General features: G+C 43.3%; 1 protein-coding gene across 3 annotated transcripts in view; it reads left to right on the plus strand.

Annotated features, from left to right (window-relative positions):
* Positions 1 to 11,379, plus strand: part of Slc38a4 (solute carrier family 38 member 4) — a 57,824-nt gene extending 46,445 nt beyond the window's left edge. For all 3 annotated transcript variants that reach the window (XM_021632828.2, XM_021632829.2, XM_021632827.2), the window contains exons 13-16: positions 1,795 to 1,919; positions 6,611 to 6,755; positions 7,607 to 7,704; positions 9,123 to 11,379. In XM_021632828.2, coding sequence (XP_021488503.1) covers positions 1,795 to 1,919; positions 6,611 to 6,755; positions 7,607 to 7,704; positions 9,123 to 9,224 — 470 coding nt within the window. In that variant the 3' untranslated portion in view covers positions 9,225 to 11,379. The remainder of the gene's footprint in view (positions 1 to 1,794; positions 1,920 to 6,610; positions 6,756 to 7,606; positions 7,705 to 9,122) is intronic.
* Positions 11,380 to 24,516: the final 13,137 nt, after the last annotated feature.

Raw genomic sequence — 24,516 nt, forward strand, 5'->3', positions numbered from 1 at the left:
AAATTAATCCAACTGTATACCGTAAAACTCTTTTTAGGGAAAGGTGGCTGCCCAGAAAATGGCAGAACTCACAGTCCTTAAGTTTGAACCCGCTTCTTCTCTACCAATCAGTTAAAGCTGGCATCCCGGTATATTAAGTAAAATGTCCTAAGAAAAAAGATACGAAAAATTTTCCTTCAATCTGGAACTAGTCTAAATTGTGTGTGTGTGTGTGTGTGTATGTGTGTATTTATATGTTCATATTTATTTAAATGATATACATATAAATATGTATCTGTTTATACTATTATATTTGTGTATACATATTATGTATATCTTTATGTATAAATGATATGGCCACAGTATGTATTGAACATTCCACCTGGCATCAGCAGTACACAAAGAAGTTGGCATTATTTACTCCCTCCAAAAAGTGTAGCCCAGTAGAGAAATAACTGCAAGTATGTTATTATATTTGCACATTAGTCAAGGTGTCAAGACACGTAGACATTTTTAATAAACACCTTCAACTTTCAACTTTTTTTTTAAGTTCTGTTAACGTGTTTATTGCAAGACATATAGCGCTTTGGAAAACATTTCAGTTATTTTAAAATAGAAAAAGAGGTGTGCCTGTAATACATACACATGAAATTTCGAAGGCTGTCTACAAAGTTGTAAATAAAGGTAATTCTTCATCCTCCTGGAACCTCAACTTTTTTTTTTTCTGATTTGTAAATTACATTGAATGCATGACAATTGGGAAGGAAAGGACTCTGGAAGAGGCCATTCTTTGCTTAGGTGTCTTTTCTATTTGACTGACATTTGACTGTTACCCAAGCATTTGCTCTCACTTTGGCACTAATTTCTCAGTGGTTGTGCATTAGAGAGAGTCAAGATCAATGCTACTGAGTGCGTTTGTACCTCTTTGTCCCATCTTGAGAGTAAGAGAGGGGAAACCAGGCTATCTATGATGTCATATGTGTCTATGTGCCATTTGTGTCTTGATTTCATACATATCTTATGGGCATTTGCGTCTGGAATTCTGAATGGTCATCCTCAAAGAAGGCATCAGATAAATCAGAGTAAAATGGCTGAGAGAGCAGTACAATGAAAGAAAGAAATATCACAGTAATTCATCCTTGCATGTTTTTTAAATGATTTTTGTAAGACAAACCCCTTCAAAAACCTCTAGAGGAGCTGAGTTTGGATCCCCAGCACCCATAAAGAGCTGGGTGTGGAGGCATATGTCAGAAACCCAGCACTAGGGAGCAGGAAGGTAGAGCCCAGGGTCTTGCTGGCTGACCAGTCTAACCAAAATGGCAACCTCTGGGTTTACTGAGAGACCCTGTCTCAAGGAATAAGTGACTGGAGAAAATATCTCAACATCAACCTCTGGCTTTCACATGTGCTCAAAGGTGAATACACACACACACACACACACACACACACACACACACACACAGAGTGAGAGAGAGAGAGGAGAGAGATGGCAGTCCTAGAGTTTCCACACTGGGTACAAAGAAGCTGAACCAGGATTAGCTGGGCAGGCAGGTCAGAGGATGATGATGGTGTGGGCATGACAAGCCTGTACGGCTTGTTTTCCATCGTCCTGCTTTGCAACCGTTCTTCGTAGCAGACACACGATGCAAACAGTCCCGTGAAGCTCCTTAGCAGCTCTTCAGCCTCAGGGCCATCTGCATCCCCAGGCCTGGGCTGCTTCCACCGTCCTGTTTCCCCCATGACCGTCACGTGTGTCTGTGAGTGGCCAGTGTCGACTTGGCAACCTCCCCCCAACCCCAATTCTTCCTGTTTCAGGGGAGGTTGAAGACGAGCTGCTCCACGCCTACAGCCGAGTGTACACTTTCGACACCCCTCTCCTGATGGTGCGCCTGGCAGTCCTGGTGGCGGTGACATTAACCGTGCCCATCGTCCTGTTCCCAGTGAGTACTGCCTCGGTGTTCATCCAGGGAGCTGTGGGTTTGCACTTGTGCGTCCAGCCAATTATTATTTTCTCACAGGATTTAGGAGGCACTTAAAGTTGAATATATAGAATATATATTCACCGCGAGCAGCGTTATATAGTGTTTTTTAAGGTATGACAAAAACCATGAGCTTTACTTTTACATTCAAATAAAAAAAAAAAAAAGCAGACCTTGGGCTGTCATCTACAGACTAGTGAAAGTCAGAGAAGTTCTTCTGTCTCCGGAATATGTGGAAGCCAAAGCCACACAAACTTCAAGATCATGCCGCACCTTGCCATAGTTTTGAAGGCATTTATTTCAGTTTGTTCCTCAGTTTGTGGTGCCGAGGTGACATCTAAAAGGTCAGATTATTGGACCCGACGTCTTGACGACCAATGGGAAGGAGACTCTTTAAGTAAATGACCAATCAGGAGAGTATTTGTTTGTTTGTTTGTTTTTTCACCTCTCCCACCAAAAGCAGCTCCTGCCCTCTGGCATTTGAGATTCCTGCTCCTCGGCTCTCATCAGGGTATAGGTCTGTCGCAGGGCTCTGGGCTGGAGGTGAGGGTGTGGGCTGCACGAGTTAAAACACCACCTACAGACAGACACCGGTCTTCACCCTCCTGCCAACTCTGTCCCTTTCGTAAACACTGAGTTTACTCATCCATTTTAGGGATGCAGAAACAAGGGCCACAGTAGCCAGCTTCGCTGTGAACAAAATGTTCCCCGCTAGACTTGGCCCGGGAGAGCTGCACGAACAATCTGCCCCGGTCCCTTTAAGTTCAGCTTGTGTGCTGAGGGTGTATTTGGGCACATTCCTTTTTCATGAGTGCATGAAATCAAATCCCTGTCACTATCGTGGCTGATCCTCCACTCTGAAATAGCGCCTGGCCTCCGATATATCTGTGAGCATTCTGGATGTCATATGTGGAACGTTAGCCTAAAATGAGCTCAGGCTTGAGCGGGGAGCGCTGTAGGATAACATTTCTCGGAGATGGTTACTCTGGGCCAAGCCTGTCCGGGGTCCTTCTTGTGAGTCAGGAAGTCACTAGGTTTCAGGGTACCAGGGACACTTGCATGGTTGTTTAAGTATTCTGTGCAAGGGGATCTGCTACATGAGTGTGGCCATGCAGCTAGTAGATCACTGCTGAGCTGATGGACATGGGCAGCTACAGGCCGCTTTGAGATAATATATCTTGACGCTGACAATCCGAACCTCCCTGAGAAATTCTTATCTTGTGGAAGAGCAAATGCCCCGGACTAGATCTGATCATCAGGGCTATCGCAGTTTGTCAGTGTTGGATGCCATTAGGATCAAAATTGGGCGTAAGAGCCAGTGTCCAGAATGATAACCAATGTCTACCGTTTCCTGTGTATTTTCACTCAACGTTGGCAATTTGACATCACGCATGGCATGGCCTTTCGCTACCACAGTCATGGGGGAATGTCAACAGTGGTCACAGGCAGGACAGTGAAAGGCCATCAGAGGGGGTGCACCAGCCGTGCCGGATATGGAAAACGGTTTTTGGGTGACTCTTGCCTGGCCTGGAATGTATGAACTGGTTATCATGTGCCGTTAATCCATGTGAGTGAGGATGTGAACAAGCAAATCAAATGGCCGTGGCAGGAAGTTTCAGCTTCCCGAAACCCTCATGTGTTTCTGACAAAGTGGTAGCTACTATAGATAGTGTTTTTATTCCTTTCTTGTAACTTGGGGGCAGGATTTCAGAGACTAGAATGCTGGGCGCGGCTCTCCGGGATGGCACAGGCTTATCTGGATGCCATGACTCTCCCCGATAGCTCTCTTTGCCTTCAGAAACACTCAAGCACCAAAAAGCTTCTCTATTGGCCTTAAGGTTCCCATATACAAGCAACAAAATAAACCTAGTCTGGGTTCAAATCTACCAGTTTGAGCTATTATTATTCTGCACTTTTTTTTTCTTGCAGCAAACGGCACCCCAGCTTTTCTTAGGCGATAGGATAAGGGTTTGTCTGCTCAGTTTCGTCCTATGCCACTTCTCATCTCAAGTGAGGTTGGGTTTTTCCTTCTTGTCACAAGTGTGTGGGAGCCGGCTGTGATGGTCGCCGGACAGTTGTGGAAGTCAGACGAATGGGGGCTAGCTATCCGTTAGCTGCTTACCGCGGATCTCCTTAGGGGTGGGGTGGGCCATCCACTGTGGGATGTCCCTCCTTGCAGAGGACGGGTGATAATATTTGCAGCTGTGCTTCCCTGCGTTCAGTCACGGTCTCCCGTTCCAAAGCACGTACAGACACGGACATGGAAACGTGGCGGGCATTGTCAGAAACTGCAGGGGAGTTGCTATTCCAAAGATGCCTTCCCTGGGCGATAGCATCCTGCAACCGGAAGGAGGAGTCATTTCTGCTCAGCGGGAGAATCTGCGTTTATTGAGGGTGTCAGTCAGGGCTGTCAGAGCATCTATGGTTTTCACCCTGCGTCCCCGCGTTAGTACAGAGCGCCTCCTAATGGGGCTGTGCTGGAGACACTGTGTGGGGACGGCTGACATTCTACCTAGAACTTCGCCGGTCCTAACGTCATTCTAGGTCAGGGGCCCTGGCTGCGGCCCGGGACTTCCCCGGCTTGCATCTGACCCATATTTTTACATCCTTATCCGATTGCATCAGTACATAAAGGGACGCGCAGGTACCGGGAAGCGCACCGGGGCTTTGTGGGTAATAGGGCTGAGTCAACTCTGTTGTTTGCTTTCTTCCTCCTAACGGCCGCGCTGTAACGTGGAATGAGCAGAGTTTCCTCCTCTCAGCCTGTCTTCTAGGTGTGGTTGCTGGCTTTAGGGGCGGTTGACATTCCACGTTCCCTCCGTCCTGTGAGGGGTTTTCTCCTGCTCACTCACCGTGAAAGCAAAGCTACATTTATACCTGTACATTTTCTGTCCTGTCATTTGAGTAGGCAGAACCTTAATCTGCCATGTGGCCTACAGAAACCGTATTTCTTCCCAAAGGCCCTGGTCATGCAGGATTGCCTTTGACTCAGTTTTTTATTTGTTTGTTTTTGCTTTTTGCTTTTTTTTTTTTTTTTTTAACTGAGGGCATCATTTTAACAACAAAATACATAAGCATAGCGTCTTCATCAAACACGAGTCTGCGTTCAGCTTGCTTGCCAGAGTCAGACACACCCTCGGGCAGCACCGCTCTAGAAAACTTACTGCATGCCTACTGACGCCACCACAGTGGTCAGACAGACAGCCAGTCGCTTTCACAAGTCACAGTGGAGACTGCCCGGCCACTGGGCAAAGCGGCATCAAGCTGCCCACGTCCCTCTGGGTGCTTTTCACAGTAAGTTTCATACTTGTCACTAATCCAACTTTTCAGAATTTTCACAAAGTCACTCTTGAACCATTTGCAAGACTGGACTGTTTAGTTTGCCATTCTAGAAATGAAATTCCCTTTGACCTACACAGATGGCTTTAATTTTCCAAGGATGGAATGAAAGGAATGCCGCAGGAGAAACTGCCGACGGTTTAGCTTGGAATTGTGGGTTTTTTTTTTCTTTTTGGTTGTCCATACATGTTTCAAAGTGGAGTTTGCATATGTTGTCTCTGTGGTGAGTTCCCGTCTCCATACCAGTATGAGAGTTCGGGACTGAGCATTTTACATGAAAACCAGTCCCATCACTTCTGAACATGGGGAGCTCCAGCTAAACTGAAGGGCTTATTCTCGGAAAGGCCGGTAGAGCAATTCTACTAAGTCCGAAAGAGTGTCCTCAGAAACGGATTCCAGAGATAAGCCTGTTTCTGTGTCAGGCTGTCCTATCCCACATGCTCTCTGTCCCTCTGCCACAGCGACCTCTTTATCTCCTGACACCCTGCTTACGGAGCTCTGTTGCAATCTGAGCCTTCGAGCACTTATTTCAGCTGCTGAAATAGGGCTGGAAGCTGTAAGGAGCCTGAGGGAGTGGAAAGATTCCTGCTGTCAGTTTAACTCAGTGTTTACTGAATGCCTGCTACATGCAAAGGAGCGAGCCGGGCCTCTGAGGAATGTTGAGGTTATTAAGCCCCCTTGGTTGCCTTTTGTGGATCTGTAACCTATTAATGTGTGGGGACAAAGGGGGAAACACAAAATGTATCGCCTTTTTCTTTTTCAAAATACCAGTGGAGAAAGCTAAACACAGTGGGAAATTAAGAAAGGGCTGAGCTTGTGGCAATTGCTTTACGGTCTGCGGCTTTTGTCTCTGGGTCTTGTCCTCAATGCTTAGGCCGGTCTGATGAGATTAAGACCCACCTAACCGTCAGCAAGGGTGTTGCTGCCTGTTAGTCGCACGCGGCTGCTGGCTCATCTCTTCTGCCTGAGCTTCTTTTTTTAAACGAAGATTCTAAGGTCCAAGAAAGTGAGTGCATGATATGCAACCAAGGAAAAATATCGCTCCCAGACATGAAAAATGAGCATGAAATTTGCACAGCAATACCAACGGACTTAATTCTGCTGAACTGTACAAACTTAGGAGCGGTAGGGATTATAAATGCAACACTGGGTGTGTTTCAACACAATGAAAGTGAGGGGAAGAAAGCATCAAGGTATTTTTAACTGCATGGGGGGAGTAAAATAAAAACAAAACGCTTTAGATTAGAATGCTTAAAATCATCGCAAAAATTAAAACCAGGAAGTGACTGTGCCTTTGAATATCTTTGTCCCAGATTCGTACCTCAGTGATCACGCTGCTGTTTCCCAAAAGACCCTTCAGCTGGGTGAAGCATTTTCTGATCGCCGCGATGATCATTGCACTCAACAATGTGCTGGTCATCCTTGTACCTACCATCAAATACATCTTTGGATTCATAGGTGGGTATCAGAAAAGCTTTTGTTTGGTCAGCTCAGACTTCCACCACCTTAACTGTCAAATACGGAGACAATGCAGTGTAGGAAGGGCTCCCGGTTCCTGTCAGGCTCCTAAGAACCCCGCCAGGCCCTGCTGGGCTCAGTGACTGGCACTGGCTGTGTTCTCTTGCTCCCAACCCATCGTGGGAGTCACCTCTAGCCATTTAGTCCAAGGGCCTTTTTAAGAGATAAGGGAACTGAGCTTCAAAGAGATCAAGCCATGTTGGTGGACACGGGATTTGAGCTCTGTCTTCGAGGGAAGAATAAGGAGGACAGTTGCTAACTACCGCAAGCCCCTCAAGTCCGTGAGTGCCAGCTGGGTGTTCAGGACGTCTTTAGCGGAACAGGAGGCTGATAGCCCAAAACAACTCATTTCCTTTAGCCACGTGGTCTGTTGGCACATTTAATTTCTCAGTCTGGGCAGGGGCGTTACTAGATTTTAAGGGCAGAAGAGAATCAGGTGGGGACAAATTGCAGAGGAAGAGCGGACAGTGAGAATGTGTGATGGGTTCAGTCCCCTGAGTGTGTAGTTGTAGTTCTAAGTCTTTACCAACAAGTATTGTTCGGCTTTTTGCCGCTTGTTATAGTTATGAGACACATTTTAATATGTGTGAGCCATGTTTTAATTTTCTCAAGAAAGACACAGTTCTGAAATACATCATCAGGATGAACTATGACTTGAATGTTGCTTTTAATGCTAGGAATAACAAAATAGCATTATATTTGCCTGTCCTGAAGCGAGTGCTTGCGGATACCTGCTTTTCCAGGACAGGCAGCCTTGTGCGACCTTAACCCTTCTGCATCTCTTTCCTCAGGGGCTTCTTCTGCCACCATGCTGATTTTCATTCTTCCAGCAGCTTTTTATCTCAAACTCGTCAAGAAAGAACCTCTTAGATCACCCCAGAAGATTGGGGTAAGTAAGATCTGCAATACCCCCTACCATAAACACCTCTTCAGCTACTCAGAGTACACCAGAAAACATGCATGGTGCAGAAAGCTGAAACAGTAAGCAAGATGCCAAAGCCGAGGGCAGTTAACACAGTGGTTGGGGAAGAAAGAGTTTCTGACATTCTGAGGACCCGAGGATTTCCCTCCCTCAAGTAGCAAGTCTCTAAATACTGTGGTGAGTTCTTCCACGTGGCAGATGCTGGCTCTATAAGTTTTCCCACAGGCGTGTGTGTTACGTGCACACAGATATCCAGTGCCAGGCTGGATATACTTTGTGACACAGTAAGGTACTGGGCTCCCTCCCACTGCTGGGGTAACGCCAGCATTTTAGTTCCATTTTAGTTCCAGCTAGATTCACAAGGGCAAAGATGGCTTCACTTGCCTTCTATCATACTCTACAGGTTCTGCTGTTTGTATCACAATGTTAAAAAAAAAAAATAGAAGCAATTGTTTTCCAGTTAATCTTTTCAGGTGTAAAAGATAATCTTACTAAACTATGGGCTGTATATTTTTCCCATAATAAATACTACAGAAACATACACTACAAAAAATGTTTTACTGGTAATTAAATATTATCGGTGACCAGTTAAAATAGGTCTTCTGTTAAGGCTTGAAAAGAATACTTCTAAATCCGAGTTCGAGTTTTGAAGTTATTCATCTCTTGAGGTACCCAGGAGCATAAGGGCAGCTTGACAGGGCAAACCCCTCCTGTTGTCTTTTCCCCAAGTTTGGACTCTGTGTAGTCCACCCTGCCTCAGTATCCGCAGCAGGGTGCGCCGGGGAAAGGACTTGCCTCGGCTCTAACCATTTTCATTTTCATTTTGACCGGACGTAAAGTGAGTAAAATTGTCTTGTAGGCCTCTGCTAGTGCCAGCCTTCACCTGCTGCTTTCTAACAGGTCTCTGTGGGATATTTAAGAACTCCTCCAGTTAAAAACATGGACTATAGACGTGTTCTCAATATTCCTACGTACAGATACCTGCGCTTGGTCTTTTTTTTTTTTTTTTTTTTTTTTTTTTTTTCAGAAATATCCAACATACGTTGGGCTTTCATTTTACTCATGCAATTTATCAGTTGTATCATACATGCTCCCTTACAAAGTTCGGCTCTTTCCACTCGAGAGGTCCTGAGTATTTCCTACATCATTCAATCTTCTCCTATGGCTTAATTTTTGGTAGTGCCCATATTTCTTACTCTTTTCTCAACCCTTAGGCTATCTGTTTTCACTGTTTTTTTTTTCCCTTCCTTTCCCAGCGAGGGTCCTAAACTGACTTGCCATTTTTCACTGAGACAATACAAGGCACATAACCAGCCCGTGACCATGTCCTGAAGCAAACTATGCTGCTCTGTGTCTGCTCACTGATTGCCCCCTCTGAATTTCAGGCCATGGTCTTCCTTGTGACTGGGATCATCTTCATGATGGGTAGCATGGCACTCATTATCATCGACTGGATTTACAACCCTCCGCATCCCAAGCATCACTGAACCTGCGGGGAAAAGCTTTTCCACTGGAAATGGCTGCAGTTACGCTCCAGAGGACATCTTAGTTGCCTTGATCGGGATGTTAGTCAGAGGAGATATCCAAAGACATTTTCTAGCTCTGTTGCCTGGTACCTGTGGAAGAGAAAAGGGTGGGTTTTGTTGGGAATGGGGGAATGATGCATTAAACGTAGGTCTTCAACCCAGGTCTTCTATTGCAGTGTGTGATGCCCAAGGTATGGTATGTTTTACAACTGTGCAAGCAGAATCCAGTTGTCTGCCTGTCCTGGTCAGCAGACAATACCCTGTCCCCATGTCTGCTCCCCACATTTCACAACCCCACGTCAACAAATAATGGTATTCTCAGAACACAGAGCAAAAATGCCGTGGTTGGCAAGGCTGTTACCACTGAAGGCCGTCTCCCACTCTGCACCAACACTAAGGTCTGCTGACTGACTGAGACAGGGGTGTGTCTTGGGAACTGTCCCTGTGAGGTACATGAATAACGGGTGGCTACCTAGAGTACTTTTCAATACTAAAGGAGCAGATTGCCCAACCCACTTATTAAAATGAATTAGTGACTCTTTCATTCGATGTTTTTTTTTAATGGTAAATGTTAAAACAGTTCACTAAATATAGATTTAATTATCAAGAAACAACTACAAAAAAAAATCAATGCTTTTAGCTAAATTGCCCAAAGAGGAAGCATCTGCTTTTTCATGTTGTTCCTGATAGCTTCGTCACACTTTGTCTCTGAACAAGGCTTTCCCTCTTGTCTTCCATTCTCATTTCATAATTTTCAGAAGACCACAATTTATATGGAGACATACTACCCAGTATTGCTTGATACATTTTTATTTGATAAACATTCAGTGCAGGAAACTGTGATTTTGCTATATGTTTGTGTATATAATATAATCTCATTCTGTGGTTATCAGAATGTTGACATGTGGTACATTGGATTTTTATTTTTTACACGTGTAGTTTTCTTCCTTCACAGACAAAATGTTTGTGTTATTGGGGTGGGGCAGGGTATTTAGCTGGTGGGCTCAAAAATCCATGTGTTTGTATCTGTCCATTGGAGACATCTGAATATTAAATCCAAAGTTGTACGTAGTTCAGTAATGCCCTTCACTGTTTACAATACTATAATGATCTATAAGTAGCAAAGAAAGGGGCTCCTCATGTGAAAATAATTTTCAGTACTAACAAGGAACTTAGCCTGTCTAGAATAGGGTTCAGTTCATTTCAGCTCCCCTAGGAACTTGCTGACATCCCTCTGCCATAAATATACTGTCAAGTGGTTGGAAATGAGCACACTAACATGACACGCGGAAACACGGACTACCGTTCATATTCCCATCCACAGATGCTTGGATGGAAGGGGGTGGAGTTCAGTTGCCAGTCACTGGCTGGAGTTTCTGGCATTTGCTACTTCTTTTTTTCAGTTATTCGTTGTGAGATATAAATATCGTACCAGCAGCGATCATACGGTCATACTAAAACAGCTTTTCTGCCATGTGCCTAGGAAATATACATGTATGTTTTTGTGTCATTTTCTGGAGTTACAAACTATAAAATGGTATGCCTTGTGGTAGAAACTGAGCATTACTAGAAATTATCATAACTTTTAAGTTACTATGATTTGGGAGGAAAAAAACAAAGAATCACCAAATAGCATCTTTAAGATATCTTTCCATTTTCATTCACCCAACAAATAAAGAAAGACAGAAAGTGGAAAAGGTGTGTTGCAAATATTAAATATGTTCAGTTTGAACACATTTAAACGTAAAAATGAAAGATCAATCCAAAAATACTAGAAACCTGTACAAGTCTGTACATATTTCGAATATTTTGCATTTAGAACGACTAACTCCAAAGTTTCCCCATTTTTAATTATATAAATATTCAGGAGCAATACAACAGTGCCAAAGACTACACACAGCACCGTTCTTTAGTGTGGCCGTTTCTAGGATTAGCATTCACACAGGCTTCAGGGCAGATTCGCTGAGCGCCTGGTTCTGATAGATTTATCCCATTTGTAAGCAGATACAAATTTTATTTTCTTATATCATTTATAAGACGGTTCAATGTATTGGGAGGATTTTTTTTTATTACAGAAAGTGTATATTGGTATATAATAAATGAGCTTTTCAAATGACCTGGCTGTGGCTTTCCTCGTCAGTAAAGAAGGCTGTGGGTTATCTGTCCATGAGACAAAACTGAAAGTCTTAATAGACCTGTCTTCACTGAGTGTGCAGAAAGTATAATTCCCTCAACCACCGAAGACAGACACCACACCTTGGTCTAACATGTGCGCAGACTACTGCTGCCATAAGAAATGACTGCACACTTGGTGGTGTGAACACATATGGAAAACTTAAAGCCAGGCATGGTGTCACACGCCCGTAATCCAGCGCTGGGAACCAGGAGCAGAACGGTCAGTCTGAGGCCTCCCTGGACTGCCCAGTGAGGCACGATTTCGAAAAGTCAGGGGTAGAAATAACATCCTATCTTACGGTTGTGGAAGTTCATTCTGTCTTGAGTTAGACAAGTGCTCTGAGCAGGAGACTGGGGGACACACATCTCTCTGGGCTCTTTCTTACATTTGACTCATCCTTTGTTTCTTAATTTTATTAAATGAAGATTAAACTCGAGGAAGGAACATCAGCTGACTAATATTGTGATGTACAGATGCTAAGACCTTTCACATCTTGGAGGCCAGGAGGCATTTCTCCACGTGTGACTCCACTGTGGGGACATCCCAGGGAGCAATAGCCTTTTGGCTTAGTAATTCTGCATCAAGAAGCACTTGCGGCAGAAAGATGATGATTCTGTGGGAAAACAAACATCTATGATTCTCAAGCAGAGATTAAACATCGGCCTGCAAGAGTTGTGCTTTACATACTAAAAACAATATGAGTACACTTTAACAAATGCCTTTACATATATTTATATATACATGTATTTTACAATATACAAGAGTTTTTAAGTTAAAACCTCTGTCTAAACTTCTAAAAGGCCTTTTTTAGTAATTAGAATTTTTTAAATTCCAAATCTACAGAACAGTGCAGCCTGGTGTGGGAAGATGTCTTTATTCCCCAACAGGCTGCCAGAGAGCCTAGTTCCTGTGGGCAGGAGCCTCTTCCACTAACCTCTGGGACAACAGGAGTTCGGCCACTGGCAGCTGCTCAGAGATCTAGTGCCTGGGATCCTGTCTTGTCACACTGAGATTTCTGGGGTCTACTTCCTAGGAGATCATTTCATTGCAGTCAGCACTTCTGACACAAGATGGGCCCTAAACTATGTGCTCCAATGAAGAATTGGAATAGACATGTGACATGGAATGCCCAATATATAACTGAAAATCACCTGTCACATCAAGAAACAATCAAACTACAGTCTGAGGAAAAAAAAAAAGCTAACTAATGCTAACACTAAAACAAATCAAAAGACAAGGATTTGTAAGGTAGTCATCTAAAAATTTAATAATGAATCATAAACTCTTCTGAAAAACTAAGATGTTCCAAAAAAGAAAGCGAATTTTAAGAACCAAACTAATATAAAATGTAGCATGGAAAAATATAGTAGCAGAAAGTTAAATTCACTGGATGTGGGAATGGTAAGAGACAAAGGAAGACAAAATCAAATAAATGTAGTAGATGAACAGTAGGAGGAAAGAAGGTGAAAAACAAAAGATAAATTGCTCAAAGTACAATAAGGCTGTGTTGCTGTGGGACAAAAGACAGCAATAAATTCAACATTTCTGTTACTGGATTTCCAGAAGGAGCTGGAAGCCGAAACATACATGTTGAAAAAGCTGAGTAAATTTCAAGTAGTATACACGTTTCAAAATTTGTGCTAAGTTAATAGTCTAGCTTTTGAAAACTAATGTCAAGAAAAAAAAAATCTTGAAAACATTTTGAGATGAAATAACACACCAACTATAGAAGAACACTAGCATAAAAGTCTAAGGATTCCTCATGGAGATGAGAGAGAAGAACGCTAGCATCTTTAAGGCATGAAAGAGAGTCGGCACTGTTATTTCTGTACAAAGCAAAAGTGTATCTCAGGCAGCAAAGTAAAATAGCTCCACTCCCCAAAAAGAGAAACAAAGACCTTGTTCCAGACCTTCTGAAAGTATTAACTATAAAATAATAATATATTAAAAATAAAAAGGAACAAGTTCTTCAATAAGAAAAGAACAATGATAAAAGAACAAATATTAGAACACAGAAAAGAAGAAACAAAGGAAAAACAAGAAATACAGGTGACTACAATGTATCTTTTTGTGAACTTATAAATACTTTTTTTTTTAAGTTTCACACTGCATAGCTCTGGCTGTCTTGGAACTCACTATCCAGACCAGGCTGGCTTCAGACTCACAGAGATACATATACCTCTTCCTTCTCAGTTCTGGGTTTAAAAGTATGCATGGCTGCATCTGGCCATAAATACATTTTTACCAAAAATGAATCATCATCTGATACCAAAGGCAATTTTTTAATAGAGAAGGTAAATATTTGAAATAGAAGTGATGGTTCATATTACGTTCAGTTTGGATATTGCTAGCAGTAGACTGTATTAAGTCACATAGATCTCATAAAACACACATAAGTATGACACAGAGAACAATTGCTTTATAACAGCAATACGAAGGTATATCTGACACCATAAATAAATAAATAAACTTAGGGGGTTTCAATAATGTTTACATAACCCAGTGGAATCCAAGAAAGTAGAAGAAAAAAAGAGAGAGAGAATGGATAATAAAGTAGCAGACTTAGGGGCTGACACTTGAATAGCAACTTTATTAACAAGTGTGATTTAAATATTCCAAACAATAGTGATCAGAAGAGCACATAAAAGCTACAACCTACTAATTATGTGCTGTTCGTAAGAAATTGACTTCAAATTCAATGATCTGGGTAGGTAGGAGGAAAAGGTGTTTTAAAAGATATGCATATAAAAATCAACGCTAGAGAAAGGAATGTTGTGTTAATTAGATATAGAAGAGCCAAAGAGTATCATTTTGCTCATAGCATGATAATGATAAAAAGATCATCTCAGCAGAGAGGACCATTGTCTCAATCCTAGCATATCCTACTCCAACAACAGAACTCAAGACCTTTCAAGCAAAAATTGACAGAGATGAAAAGAGAAATAAATAAATCCACCATTACAGCTGAGTACCTGAACCTTTCAGAAGCTAATAGAACCACTAGACGCAGTCATCAAAGGGCCTGGGAAGACGGCTCAGTGGGTAAAGTAATGCTGTGCAAGTGTGGGGACCCAAGCTCAAATTCACAAATGCCAGGTGCCCAATGCCCAGTCTGTAATTCCAGTACTGAGAAGGCTCAGATGAGGGATTGCCAAGGGCAAGCTGGCTAGCTAGACTAGCCGAGTCAGCCAGCTCTGGGTTCAGTTGAGAAACACCTGTATCAGTGAATGAGGCAGACGTGATGAGGAAGACACCTGATGTTGGCCTCTGCACATGTGTCCAGGTAAACATATAGCTCTGTGCACTCACATACATGTGTGAAAAGAGAAAGAAGCAGACATGAAAACATAAGAGTAAGACAATCAACCAACAGGCTCTAATTGGTAGGTGTAGAACATTCTACTGTCAATAGCAGGAAATACTGGTTTTGAGTTCTGGAACGTTGCTAAGGCAGACCGTATCCTAAGAAACACAGCAAAGCTCAGTAAGTTTAAAAGATCATAATCATATAGCCATGCACAGTATGTTTTCTGGCCGCAATGGAGTTAATTAAAAATCAACAACAGAAAAGCAGTGGAGATTAGATCTCCAAACCCATGGAAATTAAACAGCACACACCCACATCATCTGCCGCGCACAGAATGTCTATCAAAGGAAAAGTGATAATATATAGAACTGAATGACATCTTAGAGCCTCAGAACATGCAGGGTGCACCTGGGCACTGCCGAGAGGGAGGGGTAGAGCTTATGCTGGAAAGGAGGCAAATGTAGCCACGTGTAGCACATTTGTGGGTCCCTGGGTGGGCCAGTCATTTGGTGGCTATTCCCTCAATCTCTGCGCCATCTTTATCCCTGCACATCTTGGAGGCGGGGTAAATTGGGTCCAAGGCTTTGTGGGTGTTCTCGTGTCCCCCTCCCTCCACTGGAAGTCCTGCCTGGCTAAGGGGTGGCCTCTTCAGTTTCCATGGCCCCTGCAGCTAGAAGCCTCAGCTAGAATCACCCTCATACCCTCTTAGGAGGCTACCCCAATGTATCCACATTTGCCGAGGCTCTTATGCAAAGAACCTCAACATGACCAGGACAAGGCACCACCACAGACCTGCTAATGTGGGCAGAGGAGGCATATCCTCAGAACATCAATGCTGTAGAAAACAGGCGTCCCCAAACATCCACACACTGAAGGCACGATCACATCCCATTGTTGCAGGATATTTGATCCCATGTGCACCTCGAGATTGTGAACTGTGAAACCCTATCTTTTGTTTGATGTGGTTCAGCCCTAGCGTACACCTTTAACCCTAGAGCTTTCTGTACACAGGATTTAATGAAGGTCAAAGGTGGAGCAAGAAGCCAGCTGACAGGGAGTAAGCATGAAGGAGGGACTTTGAGAGAAGGGTATTTGAGACATAATGGAGAAGAAGGAGGTTTTTGAGCATTAGCTCTTTAGCCCTTTAGCTCTCTAGCTCTTGGGCTTTTCGCTGCTGGCTTTTTCCTCCTGGCTGTTGGGTGAGCTAGCAGGCTTTTTCCCCCTGAACCATCAGCTGAGCTTTTAGCTCTGGGCTTCGGGCTAAAGGCCTTTCAGGCTAAAGGTCTTTTGGGCTTTTGGGTTTTTCCCACTGGATTGTGAGCAGAGTAGGAAGATCAGCTGGGGGCTTTCTCTGCCTTTCTGAGCTAGTAAGTTTTCACCCCAACATCTGACTCCTGAGTTCATTGCTTGGGATTTTCATTTTTTTATAACGACACCCCATGGTACTATTGGGAGATGTGGAATCTTCATACAATGAGATGCAGTGAGATGCTAAGTCACCAAGGGTATGTATGTCTTTGGAGAGGATGCTGGGAGGTTAGCGCCTTCCCTCCTTATTTCTTGCTCACTTCCCAGGTGCCATGAAGGAAGCCACTTCCTTGGCTACACACTCCTGCCAGGATGATCATCTTGCCGCAGGTACATAGTGAAGGGGCCAGCTGACCACAGATCAAAACCTCCAAAGCTGTGAGCCAAAATTAATTTTCCATATTTCTCAATTGACCATTTCTGATTTTTGTTTTGTTTTGTTTTCAGTAATGCAAGTCAGCTAACAAGAGTGACACAAAGAGTCATCCTTCTGGGGAGTGACTGGAGTTCTGAGTGAACATGTCTTATTGACATGGGCACAGCCAAGCCAAGGGCCATCCAATGTCACAGACTCTTGAGAACAGAGAAGCCTTTTTCCAGGTCAGGTTCAGGAAACTGGCGAAGCCTTCCTTTGGTCCTTATGTGAATGTTGACAAGTTGTGCTCCCAGATGACAGCAACCTGAGTCTGGCCGCTACTGAGACACCCTACCAAGACTACTTAACCCTTCCTCCTGGTGCCATTCACGATACCCCCCCAAGTAACCTGGTAGAGTAGCAGTGCCCCCCATCAGAGCAAGCACCGCCCACCCTGTCCCAGCCTCTCTGCATCTGTTGTCTGCCGTATCTTCAGTGTGTGTCATTTCTTCATTCCTCTATTGCTCCTATCAGGTTTCCAAGACCCAGCCATGCAGGGCATGGATCGCCAGACTTCATGCATGCAGCTAACTCTACATGCATCCATTGACAACACTCTTCTCCTTCCCAGCCCCTGGAAACCACCGTTCTGCTTTTAACTTCCACCAATTCCTGTGGAAACCTCATGGGGGAGGAAAGGTGGAATACTTGCCTTTTTGTAATCATGTATTTGACAGGATTTTTTTTTTTTTTAAGATCCAGGATTGAACCCCTGACATCACATACATAAACAAGCTGGCAGGCAGTGCTCTCCTAAGCTGTAGCTCAAGCCCACCCTGTCTCCTCTTTGTTTCTGAAGCAAAGTGGCTCTGGCAGGCCTTGAACTTGGGATCCTCCTGCTTCCGCTTCCTGCTGGCTGGGATGTCCTTCCTTGTTAAGGCTGAGTGATACGCCTGTGCACTTTGTCTTTTCTTTATCCAGGCCTCATCCAGGGGCCAGTAGGCCGTTTCTGCTTTGTGTTGACCGTCAGGGCTGCAGTCACCATGGGCTACAGATATCAGATGTCTGAGAACCTCTCCCTCATCTCTTGGCTACATGTCTATTCCTGGGACTCCTGGGTCACATGGAAAATTCCATGTTAATGTTTTGAGCCGTGTCCAGCCCATCTTCCATAGTGGCAGTGACATTTCACATCCATAGCAACTTGGTTCTTATATATTCATAACTTCAAATGTGTCTGAAGGTAATTATCCATTTATTATGAACATTTTCTTCAAGCTGGTCCTGATTCCTGTTGCCTTTCCTATAACATTTTGTTTTTTTCACATAGAGGCACTGTATTTTGACCTTTCTATTATATCCTTTCTTTTTCCTCTAAACACAAGGACATCAAATAATTGTGTTTTAAACTTTAAAGTGTTCCTAAAATATTTAGATAACTTATAGTTAATTTATTTCTGAATGTGGTGCTAAAAAGAAATTGTTTTCTTTCTAAGGAATCAGATGTCTTTCTCTGGTCTGAAAATGCCATTTCTGTCCCATTGACTTCTTACATAGGGCAGATGCTTTCTTTGCAGTTGTATTGACTGCAGCCTTCTGAGCGTGAGTAGAAATAGCCACATAATCTTCTCCAATCCTTCAGCAAGCATATCAATGAATGCTTTGAGTGGGCAAAGTCAATCATGATCCCAATTACACCCAAGAAGGGATTTGAAATAAATGAGAACACAGAGGCTTCCTATGAAGAGATTAAGATCGACTTGGGAGCTATAAAACAGTCAGGTAATTACTTAATGGTAATAAAGAGCAACAACGGCAGCAACACAAGCCACGCACATGTGCAGAAGTGCTGTGTCATCTATCGGGGAGCAGGAGTAGCTTCCTGAAGAGGAAATCGTGAGCGATATTCAGAATGTAGAGAAGGACATGACTTGGCGAAGAAGTATAAAAGCTTGGGAAGGGAAAGCAGTGAAGAGGAAAGAAAGGGAAGAGGGTGGAGAAGAAAAAACTAGTGAGGGACAGAGAGAGGCAGAGATGGGAGAGGGGAGAGAGAGAGAGAGAGAGAGAGAGAGAGAGAGAGAGAGAGAGAGGCATTCCATAAGGAGACTGCTCAGATGAGCAAACCATATTGTCCAAACAGGAGGCTGTGGTTGAGCATGGGTTTCGCTAACCTTACACACAGACGCTGGCCTGGTTTAAATGCTGACTCCACCCTCCTGCCTTTATAAGCCTAGAAAATGTTGCTAGGTTGCCTGTACCTTGACCTTCTAACCTAAAGACTCAGTAACTACTGTGAGTCTGTGCACATAAGTTAGTCAACGTGGTGCCTCCTCACCCTCAACAATCGCCCTCACTCCTCATCTGGAGGCGTGATATGGTGGAGGAGGCTCAGATCTCTGAGAGTGATCTTACATCCTCGGCTGTCACTTTCTGAGGTTTGCAGTGTCTTTCATGGAAAAGTACCTATTGCAGAGCGATGTGTGTGTGTGTGTGTGTGTGTGTGTGTGTGTGAGATAGGGAAAGTTTATAAGTGATCTGTGATCAACTGAGGATTCAGCCTTTGTCTGACCTGGCAGAACTCCATCTAGTACAGCCAGCATGAGCGCCAGCTGGCTGCTTTAATGGGGAGCAGACCACACATCCCCATTTTCTAGGCTAGTCCCAGTTTGTGGCTTGTCTGTGCTTGTATTCTGTTAACATACCCATTCACTCAAATATGTCTAGATTTAGAAGATACATTTACTAGCCAGTGTGATGGTTTACTTGTCAATTGACACCATCGAGACTCAGCAGGGAAGAGAGTCTCAGGGAAGGAGTGTCAGAGCAGGCTGGCCTGTGTTGAAACTGTAGTGGAGGGGAGAAGACCTTCTCTTTGGGGACAGCATGATTCCCTGCTTTTGGTTCCCTATTGGTTAGATGGCCAATAGCTGAGCAGGAAGTGGAGACCAGAATTTCCAGGAGAGAGAGGGACTCTTGGAGAAGAGAACGAAGGTGGGAGCTTTGCCTGTGATCGTGGAGGTGAATGGGTGGACTAGAGCAGAGCACAAAGGTAGAGCTAGCCACAAGGCAGGATATAGTGGATAGCTGGCTGGGAGACTGCCCTAGCTAGAAGGCCTACGCATTAAAATATTTAAAAGCCTCTGTCCTTATTTGTACCATTAGTGGGCTTGAAAATCCCGCTATATCTGGCATACCAATGCGAGGCACAGAATTCAGAGTTAGACAGAAATTTCAGGCTTAGGCAAAAAGTTTCTGACATGGGAGCCAGATCCAATTCTCTCCAGACCTTACACTGCCAAGCGGAGGCACACTACTCTGTGGGGAGAGTGGCTAAGGTACGGCTGGCCGCATGAGCTGGTGAACACGGATGTTTCATCTTGCAGAGTCTGGAAAAGTAAAGCATGTACACCATACAATTAATACCTATTAAGGATCCCAAGTGCTTCTGCCTTGAGTTCTGAAAACGCTGACTCTGTAATTGCACATTTATCAGAAATGATGCCTGCCTTGGGAATAGCTCAGGTTAAAACTGATAATTCTCCAGCATATGTATCCAGCAAAATGCAACAAGTTGTAAACATTATAACATGAAGCATGCTAGAAGTATGTGCTACAATCCTACAGGTCAAGCAATTGTGGAAAGATTTAACCACACTTTAAAGGAAATGCTCATAAAACAGAGAAGGAATATGGGATCTCCCAGAAATAGATTAAATAGGTAACACAGCTGATGGAAAACAAACAAACAAACAAACTAGATTTTATAAAGGACTGCTGAATTGAATCAACCTGTATAGACTAAGGATGTGTTAACCTCAGAATGAAAATCAGGAAATGTATTGCACTGGGGGAAGAAGCTATACATTTATCGCCACAGGACATAAAAAACTGTGGATTCCTTCAAAGTTAATAACTATTAGATTTGATCACAGGAGACCTCCTGAAAATCTTGGCTGCAGACATGAAGGAAGAGGCCCCAAAAGAATAACAAAAACAGGTGACATGATTACTGATCCCCTTATATGGGAACAACAGCTCAAGAGACTGCCTGAGGCATGAATGTCTCTGGAACAGTCCATGAATCATGTTGGCTACAGGGTCTTCGTGACTTATTATTTCATGCCATTCCTTCATATGACATGGATAAAGATTTATATTAACATTTGGTTATACGGTCCAAAGGGACTTAAAGTTTGACAGATGTCTTCCGCCTGCTAAACACAGAGCAGAGAGTCATCTTTTCTGATTTGTGCACACTGCGTATAGATCGGCAAATGCCTTTCCCCTGCTCAAACACACAGGAGAGGGTCATTGGCTGATTTGTGCACACTACACATACTTGTGTTTATACAGAAAGGTACCTATAATCCTTCCTTTGGAAGTCTGCGTGTTTTCAAAGCAGAAGGGCCAAACACCAACGAAGACAAGTATGCCAAGTGATTGGGTCTCACAGGCTGCCTCAGCTGCTCTTTTCTCAAATTTGCCTCTAGGGCAGACTGCTTCAGTCAGGAATTTAGTCAATACCTGCCCTTTCCTGGCCCAGGTGACTCTACAGAGCCTGGAGAGCAAGTGAAACAGCCAGCTCTTCCAGAACTTGGCCAATATCCGAATTTTTTTAGGGTCCCCAAGAGAAACCTTCATTCCCAGACAGCAGGAAACAATTTAAAGAACAAGATGCCTTTATTCTGTAGGGGTGGAGTCTTTCGGTGGGTAATGGATGTTTGTTGCCATTTGGGGAGGGGTTGTTTACAAGTTGTTATTAGTCCCGGTCAGGGAGGAAACAAAGTCAAGGTGGTTAGATTCAGGGATCGCTTTCTTTTTCTCCCCTCTATCCTTCTTTCTCTCCTATCTAGTGTTAGGGGGTAAAAAGGAGAAGGGGGAAGTAGAGGGAAGGAAGGAAAAAAGGATGGATTAGTGTATCTCCTTGATAGGAAAAAGAAAGGTAGATCAGTGTATGTCCTTTTAGATTAAGAAAGCTACAAATCTCAAATGTTTTAGATTGGTATGGACTTTTGTATATTGAGAGAAATGTAAAGTTGTGTTTGCTACAACATACTGCATATACAGTCCGACCCCTGCTTAAGGTATTGTGCATACACAACGCATTTAAAATGTAATGAATGGTGGGATTAGGAGGGGAGGTGGAAGGGGTTTATGGGTGGATATAAAGTGAATAAAGTGTAATTAATTAAAATTAAAAAAATGCAATGTAAAGTTCTACGCCTTGAAAGATACTTTTTTTTTCCTGAGGTAATTGTCTCTGAGGCTTATTGCCTCTGTCTGCTAACCTAAGCCTAGTCCTGGAAGCTTCTAGCCTCCATACAATCTAATGGAGACCTAGAATGTTTTTAGCCTCTGAGACTTACTGCTTAATAAGCTCACCCTTTCTTGTTCTTTCTGAACTCTGGGCTGGCTGGTTCAACTCAGCTGTTCTGTCTCAGACTCCTCTCCTAGCTGACTTATTCAGTCTGGCTTTTCTTTCAGCCTCTGAATTGTTCTGCTTGTCCTTAGACTAATTCCAGCGATCTTTTCTAGTTTTCTGGATCCTTCTCATTCTCCGGCTCATTCTGTCTTCACCTGTTTCTAGCTTGTTCTCACATTCAACATCTCTGTAAAACTCTCCTGATAAAACTTTCTCCCCTCTCTCTCTGCCCCTTAAGTAGCTTCCTTTTTCTCTCTCTTCTCCTGAGAGTTGGGTGTATCCTATTCTGCCAAATCTTTCTCTGATTCGTCACTTTTTTTCTGCCACTCAATTAGACATCACTTTCAAACATACTACAAACTAACTTTACCTTTATTGTTTGGGATTAAAGGCACGTATTAGATCTGGACCTCGGCTTTTTTCTTGCCAAGGCATCCATGTTCTGAAATAAAATCCCTCTACAGATACTATTAAAAACTGTTTAGGGTAATTTAGAAATGCAAGTTAGTAGTTAGTGAACTATAAATAATCCTAATTTGTAGCCATGTTAGGAACTAGTTTAATTAATTACAGAAATAAGCTTTATTTAGACTTCTATATATGTTCTCAAAGTTAAGCAGAAAATAAATAGGTAGAAACAAGCAATGTTTGTACACTGAAATAGAAAGATGGTCCTAAAACAGTTCAGAGATCTAAAGAATACGGCATTTAAGATGTTTTAATGATAGCAGGCTTTTCTGACAGAGAGACACATCAGCTTCTCGCAGCACCCCAATCTACTTCAAAGAAGATGATGGGCACTGAAGAACCTCCACATGGAGCTTGTTTCAAATGCGGCAAAGCTGCATTGGAGGCGAGGAACTGCCCCTTACCTTAACTGCTAACAGCATGCTGTCCAAATTACGGACGAGCAGGACACTGGGAAGTTGATGGCTCAACTTTTCGAAGACAAGAAAGCACAGTCCTTCAACATTCCTGCTTCACAGAAAAGTCTGTCAGATATTTTGGCCCTGGTGGCCAAAGACAGATACCCCACTGATAGAGAGGTACTCTGGGTGACTGACCAGGCCGCTATTAGTCTCTATCATTTTTATAGATTCAGAAGCAGCTTGTTCTGCCCTTCCTGTTTACTTAGAATTTGTCTTTCTTGGGTCTCTGATTGGGTTCAAGACTAGATAGTTAGAGTTATACAGTTTTCCTTGTTACAAGATTCAAAAAAAAGAGAAAGTCAAAAAAGACGTGTAAAGTTTATAAAGGTTGGAAGACATGAAAGTTGAAATTATAAGGTTGGTAAATGAAAGTTGTTAAAAGGTGTTGTAAAAGTTGGAGGATGTGAATGTTTAAGCTATAAGAAGGTGTCCTAAGGTTGGTAAATACAAGTTGTAAAGGTTAGAGGGTGTGCAAGCTTATATGATGATAAGAAAGTGAGTTAGGTTCAGAACTTTGAACACACCAAGACAGGATAGATAATGGAGTATTTTCTCCAAGGTTGCCAAACACAAATGGACTGGACATCAGGACTGTAATTCTTGCCTAATAGTTATCATAGTTGTTCTTTATTGATGTTAGAGAAAAAGCTATTTATTGACCTAAAGGGGGAAGATGTTGGGGTACATTGTGTGAAGTAGTCGGTTGTCGATTGCTAGATCAGCAGAGAGCTAAGTACTTAGCCAGACCTTAAGATTGTTCTTTCTATAGCCCATCACGGCTTTGTATTTTGTAAATGGTCATCTTTCCTCCTTGCCTATTGGTTGTAATAAAGAGCCAACAGCCAACATCAGGGCAGGAAGAGGAAGCAGGAACTTCTACGAGAGAAAGGGACTCAGGGAGAAGAGAGCAAAGGCAGGGATTTACCAATGGACAGAGAGGTGAATGAATAAACCGTAGTGGATCAGAAAGGTAGAGCTAGCCACATGGCAGGACATAGTGCCAGGCTTAGCTGGGGTAAGCTACATAGTTAGCTGGGAGACTACCCTACCTAAAAGACCTGAGCTTTAAAATATCAAAAAGCCTCTGTGTCAGCATTTATACCACTGGCAGGTCTAGAAGTCCTACGATAGCTATGTAGACCAGGCTGGCCTCAAACTCACAGAGGTCTGCCTGCTTCTGTCTCCCAAGTGCTGGGATTAAAGGTGTGTCCCCTTACACCTGGATTTCTCTCTCAGCTCTCAACCGTGGATGTGGCTATCTGGCATCATCAAGTCTTGCCTCAACTTCTCTGCAGTGATGGACTGTAACTGAAATTCTGACATTGCTGTCTCAGAGTCTGAGAGCTTTGTACACTGTGGCCGTCACATTGACCAGTTCCAGCAGAGAAAAAAATGGCAACTACTGTCTAGACAGAAAAACCACAAAGCTACTAGGCCAACTGTACTTGAAGTGCAGAAAAAGAAAATATAGCTGGTAGCTGTGATGACCACGGGGGAACTAGATTCAGGGGCTCCTGCTCAGAATCCTGAGCCTACACACTCCACATCTCAAAGGATAGCTTGGTGGGCGTGTCTGGCCGGCAAGTGAGCATATGAGCCCTGCAGACTCTCGCAACTCTGCACAGAGTTTCAGGTCCTTATCTCTGCCAGTGTGCCCTCTGCTCTCTTATCTTTTAGTTGCTTTTGCGTGGCTGTAGTTAACAAGCTTGCTAGAAACAACTCGAGAGAGGAGTGTTGGTTTTGGCTCAGGGGTCCA

This window comes from Meriones unguiculatus, chromosome 8 (genome assembly GCF_030254825.1).
Source record: "Meriones unguiculatus strain TT.TT164.6M chromosome 8, Bangor_MerUng_6.1, whole genome shotgun sequence".
Taxonomy (NCBI): domain Eukaryota; kingdom Metazoa; phylum Chordata; class Mammalia; order Rodentia; family Muridae; genus Meriones; species Meriones unguiculatus.